This window comes from Ctenopharyngodon idella, chromosome 18 (assembly GCF_019924925.1).
Source record: "Ctenopharyngodon idella isolate HZGC_01 chromosome 18, HZGC01, whole genome shotgun sequence".
NCBI lineage: Eukaryota > Metazoa > Chordata > Actinopteri > Cypriniformes > Xenocyprididae > Ctenopharyngodon > Ctenopharyngodon idella.
The window spans coordinates 17,750,968-17,765,773 of record NC_067237.1 but is presented as its reverse complement, the minus strand read 5'-3'; the positions used below and the strand labels follow the sequence as shown (position 1 = coordinate 17,765,773).

General features: G+C 37.3%; 1 protein-coding gene across 15 annotated transcripts in view; it reads right to left on the bottom strand.

Moving 5' to 3' along the window:
• The window catches only part of plekha7a (pleckstrin homology domain containing, family A member 7a), a 99,631-nt gene that overhangs the window by 19,009 nt on the left and 65,816 nt on the right, over positions 1–14,806 (bottom strand). For 7 of the 15 annotated variants that reach the window (XM_051869914.1, XM_051869917.1, XM_051869921.1 and 4 more), the window contains 5 exons: positions 13,514–13,689; positions 7,234–7,704; positions 5,073–5,604; positions 2,897–2,980; positions 1,961–2,068 (listed from right to left, as the gene is read on the bottom strand). In XM_051869914.1, the coding sequence (XP_051725874.1) occupies positions 1,961–2,068; positions 2,897–2,980; positions 5,073–5,604; positions 7,234–7,704; positions 13,514–13,689 (1,371 nt within the window). The remainder of the gene's footprint in view (positions 1–1,960; positions 2,069–2,896; positions 2,981–5,072; positions 5,605–7,233; positions 7,705–13,513; positions 13,690–14,806) is intronic. The other 8 variants (XM_051869915.1, XM_051869918.1, XM_051869922.1 and 5 more) reach the window with 4 other exon arrangements.

The window sequence follows — 14,806 nt, the reverse complement described above, 5'->3', positions numbered from 1 at the left end:
GCCACCTCTAGTGTAAAAACAAGAAAATGGTATTGCCGTAAAAGGTCAAATGCAAACATTCAATCAAATTACCTCATCATTTGTGGTCAAAACTGACTGCATCCACACAAGCAGCATGCATATAATAGTTTGCGTGCAGAGTATGCTGCCTTAGCAAATCGCGCTACATTACTGCCATTCTTGATGATGTACCCTTGTAAAAGTGGGTTTTAGCACTTACTAGCATGAAGAACAAATATAGACACAAACTGTGCATAGAGATCGACTTGCTGCCACCTATTGGCGGTTTTAGTTCAATATTTAAAGGGATAGTTCATCCAAAAAAGAAAATTTTGTCATCATTTACTCCTCCCTCAAGTTGTTCCAAACCTGTACAAATTTCTTTGTTCTGCTGAACACAAAGGAAGATATTTGGAAGAATGTTTGTAACCAAGCACATCTCGATGAGTGCAAAGATGGCTTTTTTTGATACTGATTTCATTTGATTGGAATTATTGAGCTTAATTTATTTCTTTATTTATTATATTAATAATTCAATTAATGGAATTTTAAGAATTTGACATAAAACATTACATACATTTAATAGGGCTAGAAAAACTTTGGCTTTATAAAAGGTAATAAATACACCTGAAAATCAATTTAAGGGGGCAAATATTGTCACTTAAAGTCCCCCTGTGGTGAAAATCAAGTTTTTAATGTCGTTTATATGTCTATGTGGTGTTTTAATATGCTTTAAGACAATCCATGTACAAATTCATATGTCAACACCATTGCTGGTGCCTGTGACATCACAAACCAATCACCTTGTAACCAATCACGTCAATGTGCCGGCGGGTTTTGGCATATCATTAACAGCAAACTATCAGGGGAGTTTCGAGAGAAGCCAGGTTATCCTGGTATATTTTTCTGTTGATATGAAAAATTGTGTAGATTTAGCAGTATGGTGGGTGTATGATGTATATTACGATGTTATGATGAACTATATGCCTTTCTCCACTGACGTTCTGAGTTGTTCAAAGCGTTTGTAAGGATACTGATTGTGAGAAGGCAGCTGTCTGACTCAGATGGCAAATGGGAACATGGTTTGTGTAACATTAGCAACACATTATTAGCTGTTTGATAACATAGTCAGGCAAAAAGCTAATCATATTTATTACCGTTATGTGTCCGATGTTGTAAAGAGCGATACCATAGTGCGGCATTTACCTCAGTAAGTTAACTGAGTGAATCTCTGAGCTTGTGCGAGTGAGTGGAGGCGGGGCTAATTTGCATATTCATTGACCGGCGTATACTAAATGAGGCAAGGGTGTAGAGTTACATTCAAGCTATTTTAAGGCATGAAGACTTTATTTTTTTCACAGGAAAAAACATTTAAATATGTCATTTTGGTGAGTTTAGGGATAAAATTATTGACTACAGGGGGACTTTAATGGAAAAGGTGTGACGCAGTCTCAGAGGGGGTACGCAGAAGGACTTTAACACCACTCTAAAAAGTTTGGGAACCACTGATATAGATCAACACATTTCTGCACATATATTATTGGTACATTAACAAAGCATGTTTAGTATGACGTTACTGTTGAAATAATTTAACACTGATCCTGCAACCAGGTCTAACCAGAACATTAAGGTTTCATGGGGACCCCAGTCTCCCGCGTACACCTACTTCATGCAAGCAAACATTTTTGATCTTTGCATTTTCAGACTTTGGAGCAACAGCAGAGCATACTCATGTAGTATGCATAATACCTCAGAACAGTTACATATACAATTCATGCCGATGGTGGGACAGCCAGATGCAGCCCCTAGCATGACATGCCATGCTACAATACAGAGAAGCATCATGTAATAAAGCCACAGGAGCTACGAGAGCCAGGCAGGGTAAATAACAGCAGCAGAGGCAGACTACAGGCTGCAGGCTAGTAATGAGAGGTGCTGACTGGGCAGGCCGAGCCCTGACCTTCACCCGAGACAACTGCTGGAGGTGGGCCAGCGCATCGTTGCGCACACCTGCCATCATGGCCTGGTGTCTCCGTAACTGGATGAGGAGAAGGGTGAGCTCCTCCGGCTGGACCACAGGTTGTGAGGTTAAGATTAAGGCAGAGAGAGAGTTATGTGATGAGATTATTTATACAAATGCCCATTACAGGCACCAAAACAAGAGGACTGGCTCCACCAGCAGAGGATCATGACGTGAAACTTGTCCAGGAAGTTCTTTTTTTTTTTGATTGCTGAAATCTGCTTTTAACAGCAGCACAAAATAGACAAACTAAACAGTAATATATATATATTTATATTAGTGTTGTCAAAAGTACCGACTTCGATACCATGTCGATACTGAAATTTTAAAAATGTGACGCTTTGAGCGGATTCCTAAACACCTCTGATTGGCCATTGTGTTCACACGCTCATCAGATATGCCTGTGATTGGCTACAATGATCAACGCTTCAAAAACATTTTGTAAATAGACATCAATGACACTCTTCACCGAGTGCTTACACAGATACACACAGGAGCGTTTGAAAGCAGGCATCTATCAGTGGACCTTTCAAACGCTCCTTCTCCCACTTTCAAAATGCTTTCAAACACTTCCATGTGCTTTCAAATGTTCCCGTGCATTGATCATTGTAGCCAATCACAGACATATCTGTTGAGCATGTGAACACAATGGCCAATCAGAGGTGTTTATGAATCCGCTCAACAGCGTTCAAAGTGGCACATTTTTAAAATTTCACTATCGACTTGTTATCGAAGTCAGTAATTTTGACAACACTAATATATATATATATATATATATATATGTATATGTATATATATATATATATATATATATATATATATATATATATGTATATATATTTCCCTGGAAAAGAAACGTGTGGAAAAAAGTCTTACTGTTTTTCCGTGCAGGCTGGGAGCACTGACTGTATGTGTGATGTAACCAGATGGAGGCATTGAGCGTCTCTCTATTGTGGCCGACTGCAGAAGGATAAAAACAGAGATGAATGGATTTTAAATACTGTACAGTACCGTTCAAAAGTCTGGGGTCAGTACAATTTGTTTTGAAAGAAATCAATACTTATATTCAGCAAGGATGCATTAAATTGATCAAAAGTAAAGACTGAATAATTTTACAAAATTATAAATGTCTGTTCTTTTAAACTTTCTAATCATCAAAGAATCCTGAAAAAATGTATAACGGTTGCCACAAAAATATTAAGCAGCACAACTGAAATTATTTGAGCAGTAAATCAGCATATTAGAATGATTTCTGAAGGATCATGTGACACTGAAGACTGGAGTAATGATGCTGAAAATTTCGCTTTAATAATAATAATAATAATTCATTACATTTACAAAGCGCCTTACATATGGAAGGAGGAATCTCCTCAATCACCACCAATGTGCAGCATCCACTTGGATGGTGCGACGGCAGCCATATTTTTTGCCAGCATATTACTGTTCTTACTGTATTTTGATAATGCAGCCTTGGTGAGCATTGACCCCAAAAACTGACCCCAAACTTTTGAACAGCAGGGTATACTTCATTAAAACACCAATATTAAGGCCCGTTCACACCAAGAACGATAACTGTAACGATAAAGATATAGTTCTAAAGATAAGAGTACACACCACAACTGTAACAATAATGATAAAAACATTGGCAGCCAATCAGAATCCATCCTGCTTTAAAGAGCTTGAGCATTTAAAGCAGCAAAAGACATAACATAAGTTATAATAAACAGAATGATATCGTCTGCTGGTGTGGACACTATTATAGTTATTGTTATCGTTCTTGGTGTGAATGGAGCTTTAACCTTTTGTTTTCCAGTATGTGCTTATGTCAAAAACACCAAAATAACCTTGCACAGTTGAGTGAAAGTGCCTGCTAAACGTAACAATGTCAGTATACACACCAAAATATAAATTTGAATAACTTTCAATAAACCTTTCAAGTGATCATGGATTCAGTAATGTTTCAAGTCCATTTGAGATGGTTACTAGCTTTATAAAAGACAGACAGAAATATTAAATGAAGCAAACGAAGTATATATAAATCATCCCACTCTGGCACTCGTTCCATTACAAACACACCACTGATAATTCATGCTGAATTACGACAGATGGACTAATGCTGGCAGTTTGAAAACATTGAAGGCTGGTGTTATTTGATCAGGATCAGTTTCTGAGCAGTATTAACATCCATCATGATGACTCTAAGTGCTTGCTTCTTTCAGACTCGAGATCTTCTCTTTTAAAGTAGAGTTTTTGGCTAAGGTCAGTTTCATATTTTATACAGTACCATTCAAAAGATCAGCAAGATTTTTTAAAGAAATTAATATTTTTATTCAGCAAGGATGCATTCAATAAAAAAAAGTGTCAGTAAAGACATTTTTGGTAACACTTTAGGGTCCAATTCTCACTATTAACTAGTTGCTTATTAGAATGCATATTACTAGGATATTGGCTGGTTATTAGTACTTATGAAGCACTTATTCTATATGACCATATTCTACATCCCATAATCCTACCCAATATCTAAACTTAACAACTATTAATAAGCAGTAATTAGGAGACTATTGAGGCAAATAATCATAGTTAATAGTTAGCAGGACAAATATGAAGCAGCACAACTGTTTTCAACATTGATAATAATCATAAATATTTGTTGAGCAGCAAATCATCATATTAGAATGATTTCTGAAGGATCATGTGACACTGAAGACTGGAGTAATGATGCTGAAAATTCAGCTTTGCATCACAGGAATAAATTCATTTTAAAATATATTCAAATAGATAACCGTTATATGAAATTGTAATAATATTTCACAATATTACTGTTTTTACTGTATTTTTCATTAAATAAACGCAGCCTTGGTGAGCAGAAGAGACTTCTTTCAAAAACCATTTTAAAAAATCGTATCGACCCCAAACTTTTGTATGGTAATGTACGTTGCTTAACCTCACAAGCTTTCACATTCCCACAGGCTTTATTGTGAATACCACTATTGCCAGTGGTTTGTGATGTGATGGATAAACATGTGGGTGGTTGTGCTTGTCACCTACTGACCTTATAGGAGCGTAACCGGTGAGGAGAGTTTGATGGAGGCACCTCCACGGTGGTTCGGTCCTCCAGAGGTTTGACTGTAACCCGTTCTGCAGGTGTGTGGGGTCTGCGTGGAGACAGCAGTCTGGGCCCAGGTGGCCCAGGTGGAGGGATGTCTGCTAGGGTCGGAGGCACGGAAATGGAGCGAGACACGTCTGAGTTGACTCTGGTGGAGGATACGGCGGTGGAGTAGTCTGGAGCAGGAGTGTAGACGGGGGCGGTGGGGCTGCCGTGCCGATATTGCTGTCTCTGTTGCCATTCGTAGAGCTGCCACACGGTGTTGTCGTGCGCCACGGGTCGCTGGGTGTGGCCGTGGGTCAGCTGGAAGTGATTCAGCCGGTCATGGGAATATTTGTATTCACTGGGTAACTGACGGTGAGCAGTTAGTGGGCTTTGCCGTGTGGTCTTTGGTAAAGACTGGTACTTGTCTATTGTGCCGTACTTCGGATGAATTGGAGGGGTCCGACGTGGGATTGTGCCATCGGTAGAAACAAACCTGTGATAACAAAATTATTATTTTTAACATGTATTGTTACATTTATGTATTATTTAGACAAAAATGAATGGGTATTTAGAGCCATTGAAGTCAAAGTCAAAATTAAAACTATTTATGTTATATATATTTTATACACTACCGTTCAAAATTTGGGGTCGGTACGTTTTTTTTAATGTTTATGAAGTCTTTTTTTTCTGCATTTATTTATAATATTATTATAATTTGAAATAACCATTTTTTATTTTAATATATTTTAAAATGTAATTTATTCCTGTGATTCAAAGCTGAATTTTCAGCATCATTACTCCAGTCTTCAGTGTCACATGATCCTTCAGAAATCATTCTAATATGCTGATTTGCTGCTTCAGTAACATTTTTTAATGTTATCAATGTTGAAAACAGTGTTTAAAATAGAAATCTTTTGTAAAATGTCTTTGCTGTCACTTTTGATCAATTTAATGCATTCTGGCTGAATAAAAGTAATAATTTCTTTAAAAAAACTGCCCTAAAACTTTTGAATGGTAGTGTACTTTTATTTATTTATATATAATAAACAACCCAAGTCTTGTTGAACAGAATTCATTATTGCATGTCATTCTAAAGGGGAAAAGGGTGTTTGTAATCATTTTTCAAACTATAATAACTAGTTCCACCTCTGAAACGACTTTTCTTTTTGACATCACCAATCCGTTTGTTACATTAAATATTTATTTCCTGTCGTATAGTGACCAATTTTCAGAAACCAAACAAATCCAGATGCCTAAAAAATAAAAAGGACGAGACTTCTCTTGTTAAATATCACAAGATTTCACTCTGAAATATGGCACATTATGAAAGTAAATTGTTGTGAATATCGTCTTATGTTGACTTTAAGGACAAACTGGATACTGGGTGTTGTATTCTGTGATGATTTATTATGATCTTAACCACTAGGGGGAGATACAACTCATGACTTTACAGTAACATCTAGCAGCTACTCTGTATATGTGCATTTGTGACTGAATTTGAATATATACACACAGTACAAAAGTTTGGACACATTACTATTTTTAATTACTATGTAACGTAGACGTAAATATTTAAACGTAAATATTTTCTAACAATATAAGTCTTTACTATCGCTTTTATCAATTTAACACATCCTTGCTAAATAAAAGTATTTATTTCTTTTAAAAAAAGAAAAAAATATACATTACTGACCCCAAACTTTTAAACGGTAGTGTATGTTGTTACAAAAGATTTCTATTTTAAATAAATGCTGTTCTTTTTTAACTTTTTTTTCATTAATGAATCCTAAAAAAAGTATAACACGTTATAACAAATATTAAACAACACAACTGTTTCCAACATTGATAATAAATCAGCATATATGAATGATTTCTGTAGGATCATGTGACACTGAAGACTGGAGTAATGATGCTGAAAATTCAACTTTACATCACAGAAATAAATTATATTTTAAAGTATATTAAAATAGAAAAACATTATTTTAAATTGTAATAATATTTCACAATATTACTTTTTTTTCCCCTGTGTTTTTGATCAAATAAATGCAGCCTTGGTGAGCATAAGAGACTTCATTCAAAAACAATAAAATAGTAATGTGTGCGTATGTGTTTGCAGACTCACCCCTGGCGTTCTTCCTTCTGTACTTTAACCCAGTTCTCCACCTTCTCCAGCGCACTCTTCCTCTGTACCTGAATTGGAGTTTGAGACGAAGGTGTCGGACCCCTCTGATACCCAGGTATGCCGTTCTGTTCTACGGACGTACCGTTCCTCATCACCACTGGCGGGGTCGACACAGCCCTGGAAGGAGCTCGAGAGGGAACGTGGGATGCTGGTTTTGAAGCTGGAGCTAAAACCTCCACCTCCACTATCCTGCTTGCTGGAGATTTACCCCTCGCCTGCTCAATCTCTCTTTGAGCAACCTGGATCTCCACCTCTCCAACAAATCCCTCCTGCTTCTCCTCAAGCGGCCCGTCACTTTGGATAACCTCCGGTTCTGGAATCACGTAGCTGTTGATGTGGTTGGTCTGAGGCACGGCCTGCTGCTTGAGTTTCTCAGAAATGTTCACTTGGTCTGGATGATCCGACTCCTCTCTGTGTGGCAAAAATATGGCATGTGCAAAGGTCAGCGAAGTTTTATGACATCTCTTATATGATGCTATTATCATAGTGCTGGATCACATGACAGGTCTGTTAAATTAACAACATTCCACAGAATAGAGTCTTGACCAGCATTCACACATGAGGGAATCTGCTCACGAAGCTAAATATATCCATCACTGTAAACTGACCAGTCTTATTTTAGATTCACAACTCTAGTCTCTTTAAGCTCCAGGATCTACACACTTTACAAAGCCCTGGTAACCATACACAACATCTCAGCAAAAACACTCAGAACACTTTGGCAACAGCATAGTAACAACGTGGCAACCACCCACAACACCAATTCAACTGCATAGCAACCCACCAAAAACATTGAATACACTTTAACAGCCGCATAGTAACACCCTGGCAACCACCCACAACACCCAATGCAACCCAACAAAAACACTCAGAACACTTTAGCCACTGTTTAGTAACAACCTGGCAACCCACCCAAAACATTGAATACACTTCAACAGCCGCATAGTAACTCCCTGGTAACCACCCAGAGCACAGTAGCAACTACATAGCACCCCACCAAAAACACTTAGTGCACTTTAGCAGCCACATAGTGACATCCTGCCAACCACCCAAAACAACACTGCATGGTAACCCACCAAAACATGATGCCATGGCAATCACTCACAACATCCTAGCAAATGCAATGCAACCCACTAAAAACAGAACACTTTAGAAGCTGCATGGCAACACCCTAGCAACTGCATTTAAACCCACTAAAAAAGAACACCTTTGCAGTTGCATAGAAACCACCCACAACACCCTAGCAATTGCACAGAAACCTGTTAAACACACAATACATCTTTGCCAAAAAAAAAAAAAAAAAAAAAAAAAAAGCAATGCTTTGGCATCCACCCACAACACCCTAAAAAAAAAACACTCAGAAGACCTTAGCAACTGCATAGCAACACCCTGGCAACCACCCAGAACACCCTTGGACTGTAGCCAGTGCTCAATTTGAGGGAGGATGCGCCCCTTACTATCCCCTTATGATTAATAAGTGTTGTGTATTATGTAATACATAAAAAATCTCTATGTATGACAACTCACGAACTATGACTAACAATGTATAACAATCGGCCAATCAGATCTAAATATTTCAACGAGCTGTGCACTAGGTAATTCAAGTAAAGTACACTGATTTAATAGGGACCGCAAGGTTGCACTGAGCTATTAAAAATGAAATGTTAAGTTAATGTATGTGTTTATTTATTTATTTTTTTAAAGTCAGGCTTTAGTCCCTCAAGTGTTGAGCTATTTTCTTATGCCGCTGTTTAAGCAATCTGCACAGAAACCACCCAAGCCGTAGTTAATAGCTTGACATCTGCACTCAAGCTGCTGTTAATGACTCACTGCTTAAATATAGTTAATATAATTGTCCTTCACAGAGGGAAAAGTCAGACAATTGCAGTTTAAAGGTAAATGTAGTGCTGAAGTATTCTATATGATCAGCCTTACAGCTACAGTGAGCACTAAATAGTCTGTTAAACTTTGCAAAAACTCATTACTTGGTTTCTTCAACCAAGGACTGCGGAAGGAAATCTACAGTTCAATACTAGCATGTCAAATTAATTCCAGCTTCAAGTTGTCTGTATATAGCAGTCTAAATGTGACATGATTAAATCAGGCCCAAAGTGAATCTACATTTGGAAAAGACATGGCCGCTGGGAGCTTGGCTATCTCTACTGGAGCTCACTCTACATTCAGACTAATAATATTGAAGCTGCGCAGACTAAAAAGAAATAGCCTCTAGTGGCTCTTTGCATTCAGACACACACAAAGTCCACAACAGACAAATCTCCATCTGCATTTTAACATGAACAGCTGTTACTTTAGGCCTGATAATATCTACAGTATTTAGAGATGTAATTGTTCAAATATTGTTTGATAAGGATATGCATTTATACCAATATTTATATTCAGCAGTGCCCTTGTGAAAAATAATTATACATTAGCATACTTTTAAAAAGAGTACTTGTTACGGAAATAATATACTTGAAAAGAATATACTTCATGTTTTTGGACACTGAAAATGTATAATAGTTAAATTTAGTTTTTGAACCCAATTAAGTATGACTTAAGTATATATCTTTATATGAAATGTCATAATTACTTCTATTGTCTTTAAAATATGGTTAAAGCTTACTGCAAAATGTACTGACAATATAAAACGTATTTTATTGTCATTTCTATTGAAGTCTTGTATTTAAATATATTTGCAATTGCACATTAGTAAAGATGAAGTTGCAATTTAGTACATATAAAATATATTATCTTTAAATTTAATATCAAGTCACACACTACAGTTACTGTACTTTAGTACTTTACATGTGCTTTAGTATGTTAGTCAACACATCAAAATACATTTATTCAAAAGTGTACTTGTGTGTGTTAAGAAACATTAAAATGTACTATCTTTAAATACACGTAAATTAATATTATATTATCTGCATATAAAGTTGATTAAATATAAGATTTGAAGTACAATACAAGTGTACATTCAATACAATTAAGTGCACTTCTTTTTCTCAAGGGTGTTAAAACTGTTCGAGTATGATTTATCCAAATAAAGGTTACTATTAGGAACAAATTTCATGTGCACTTCATGTGGGCGTATCGCAGATGAATTACTCATAGTACTCGTACAAATAGCCACATGTGCAAATAGGCTGGACGCAAAACAAAGCCAACAGAGATTCTCAGAAAATATAAAATCCCACATTCCTACAGTCAGACATGAAACGCCAAGGCGTAAGCATGACTGATCCCATTCAAATCACCAAACAAATAGTATATGCAATAAAACTCTGACAAAGGAGAACATAAGGGCATCTATGAGAATGAAAAGCCATTCCACGAATCTCTAAATAGAGTTATGAAAAAAGATGACGTTTTTATCCTGGACTATCACAGTCGAATTTTCTGCCTGGCTGACTGCCAGCTCAAGCTGACACCGGTCTCATTAGTGTTGGGCTGCTATGACAACTCAAAGATCCTGCCATGATCCCAATTTGGTGCCTTGGTTAACGACATCACCAGCTAACTATTCAGTCTTTCATGGCTGAAATTGGGAAACAAGCATGTCAAAGGAAAACATCAATGTTTGAGATAGCCAAACTGTAAAGTAACTGTAAGCAAACCACATACTTGTTTATGCAGCCTATGATCACACAGTCAGTAGCTGCGTTTACATGGACCCTAATAATCCGATTGCATTCGGACTAGTAGCACAGTCTGAATAAAAAAAAGTCACTTGTAACCATGTTAATCGGAATGAATCGAATGCCAAATCTGATTAAAATTTCATTCGGATTGTAAGGGGTGGTTTAAACCTTTTCTGATCCGAACGAGAGGACATGTAAACATTGGATTCATTGGATTGAAAACCAAAACTGGAAAGTACTACGCATGTGCAATGACGTAGAAATGATGTAATGATGCATGGAAAGAGCTGTTGTTATTATTGAATAATGTGTCATAAATTACTGTTGTGTCATTCTAAAATCATCCTTCCACTCATAGTCTGTTAAGTGGAGCAGGACAACATCCCATCAGTCCTTGTTTCGGATTCTCATCCACCGAGAAAGGGCGTTTTATTGCTTGATAAATATAAGCAGCACAGCACAATGTTCGTCTGCTCGTTGTCTCCTAACTAGGACCCAAAACTAATAAATATTAAGTATGCTCTTTAAAGCAAAGAAAAGAAACTATGTAGGAGAATAGTATGAAACTCTGTATATTTGAAGCTTGTGACATACACCGATCAGGCATAACATTATGACCACCTTCCTAATATTGTGTTGGCCCTTTTGCTGCTAAAACAGCCCTGACCCGTTGAGACTCCACTAGACCCCTGAAGGTGTGCTGTGGTTTCTGGCACCAAGATGTTAGCAGCAGATCCTTTAAGTCCTGTCAGTTGCGAGGTGGAGCCTCCATGGATCGGACTTGATGGTTCAGCACATCCCACAGATGCTCGACTGGATTGAGATCTTGAGAATTTGAAGGCCAAATCAACACCTCAAACTCGTTGTTGTGCTCCTCAAACCATTCCTGAACCATTTTTGCTTTGTGGCAGGAGCATTATCCTGCTGAAAGAGGCCACAGCCACCAAGGAATACCGTTTCCATGAAAGGGTGTACGTGGTCTGCAACAATGCTTAGGCAGGTGGTTACTGTCAAGTAACATCCACTTGGATGGCAGGACCCAAGGTTTCCCAGCAGAACATTGCCCAAAGCATCACACGGCCTCCACCGGCTTGCCTTCTTCCCATAGTGCATCCTGGAGCCATGTGTTCCCCAGGTAAGCGACGCACATACACCTGGTCATCCACGTGATGTAAAAGAAAACGTGATTCATCAGACAAGGCCACCTTCTTCCATTGCTCCGTGGTCCAGTTCTGATGCTCACGTGCCCACTGTTGGCTCTTTTGGCGGTGGACAGGGGTCAGCATGGGCACCCTGACTGGTTTGCAGCTATGCAGCCCCATACGCAACAAACTGTGATGCACTGTGTATTCTGACACCTTTCTATCAGAACCAGCATTAACTTCTTGAGCAATTTGAGCTACTGTAGCTCGTCTGTTGGATCGGACCACACGGGCCAGCCTTCAATGAGCCTTGGCCACCCATGACCCTGTCACCGGTTCACCACTGTTCCTTCCTTGGAGCACTTTTGATAGATACTGACCGCTGCAGACCGGGAACACCCCACAAGAGCTGCAGTTTTGGAGATGTCGTCTACCCATCCTAATTTGGCCCTTGTCAAACTCGCTCAAATCCTTACGCTTGCCCATTTTTCCTGCTTCTAACACATCAACTTTGAGGACAAAATGTTCACTTGCTGCCTAATATATCCCACCCACCAACAGGTGCCGTGATGAAGAGATAATCAGTGTTATTCACTTCACCTGTCAGTGCTCATAATGTTACACTCATAATGTAAATAATGCGTGATCGGTGTATAAAGACGCACATAAACCTGATCACTTTATTTAGCGTTCATGTAAACACTACATTCGAATTCATCAATCGGAATTAATTCATTCCAATCACAAAATATGTCCATGTAAACATAGCTTGTGTTTGGGATTGACAATCCTAAATAGTGTGATCCCAGATTTTTCCTATTCATGTTTCTAGTATCTAAACTAGAGATGGGTATTTTGGTCATTTCGTCTACTAGAGTACTCAACCAACATCTGAGCTGAGCTTGAACTCAGTGACTGACTCGAGGAAGTGATGCCGGCTCAGACAGCAGAGAGACAGAAAGCTGAGTCACTGCTCAGCACCCATCTGGTCTTCTGCACTGACAGAACAAGACACACTGTAGCATCGCTGTCAATCAACAAGACTGACAGCCCGACAAACACTTACAGACTCACAACATCCCTTGACACATGCTGGAGAAGATTGCACTCAACAGTACTCCTTTAAACACAAACACACGCTTGTTTCACTATATTAGTGAGGACATTGCATAGAATTCCACTGATTTTATATCAGGTTAATGATATTTTCTATGGCCTAACCTGACACCTAAACCTACCATCATTATGCTATGAGTTTTATGTTTAAAACAAGAAGAAAAAAGTATTTGTTGATACAAAAAGCATATGCCAAGTCTTAAGTAAATACTTCTGAAGTAAATTTATCTTGTTTTAATGATATTTAGATATTCGTCCTGGCCAGAAAGACCAAAATACTGAATAAGAAAATGTTTTCGGAAAGTTTTGTGACTCACTGACCTCTTCACCGTATGTGTTTGCATCAGTGCAGCCTGGTTCATGGCCCTGACCCAGCCATTCATGTCCTCCTGTGTGTCCGCACTGAAATAGTACGTCCTCATCCCAGTGTGCTCCGCCTGCGAGCCAATCACAGAGCTTTGTTTGTAAATGTAGGAGCGCATCCCTGTGTGTGTAGCCTGCAAGAGAGAAAGCACAAAAATCAGCCCAGCCCTGGGAAAAGGAGAAACGCTGCATCAGCAGATAAGTATTGGACAGAGGAGCATCTGAGATTTCAGCATGATAATTAGAGGCGTGGAGGAATACAACACAACACAGCAGACACACTGAATCAAGGAGCAGATGACGATCAAGCCAAGGCCACAGTGATAAGAAACACACACACACAAACTAAACGTAACTTATCAGTTATGTAATCAAAGCTACAGAAACAACGATATGAATATGCATGAAGGACAGATGAAATAGTTAAAGGTTACAATAAGCACCACACCACCCAACAAGAGTAAAGCAAAGACATTATACATTTGAAAATAAGTCATAAAAAATTCATATATAAAGAGCACTACTGATATTAATAAGTTATAAATTTTGTTTCTGTAATACATTATATCAAACTGTCTGTGATGCACATGTACATGTTACTAAAATAATAACTAATGTAATTTATAATATAATATAATATAATCACACATTTTTTCTGTATTTAATCGGGATTAAAAGCATTGGAGATTTTTATATTTTTATATTGTAATAATTTCACAGTTTCCAAATTAATGTAGAAACAACTTTAAATATTAAATATTTGTTTAATGGCATCTTTTTATGAATGAACGCGTTAAACTGAAAAAATGTATTAAATGCGTTAACACACTAATTTTGACAGCACATAATATAATATAATATAATATAATAAAATATAATATAATATATTAAAATATACTATAATATAATATCCCTGTGACCCCTACATAGAATAATGATATAATATATAATAATAAATATTCAATATGTATGTATGTATATATATATATGTGTGTGTATATATATATATATATATATATATATATATATATAATAACAAATAATACAATATAAATAATACATATTTATTTTACCTCGCATAAAAATACATACATACATATAATAAATTATATAATAAACATATTTAATATAAAAATATAACTTTGTATATATGTAGATGTGTGTGTGTGTGTGTGTGTGTGTATATATATATATATATATATATATATATATATATACACACACACACACACACACACACACACAGGTGCT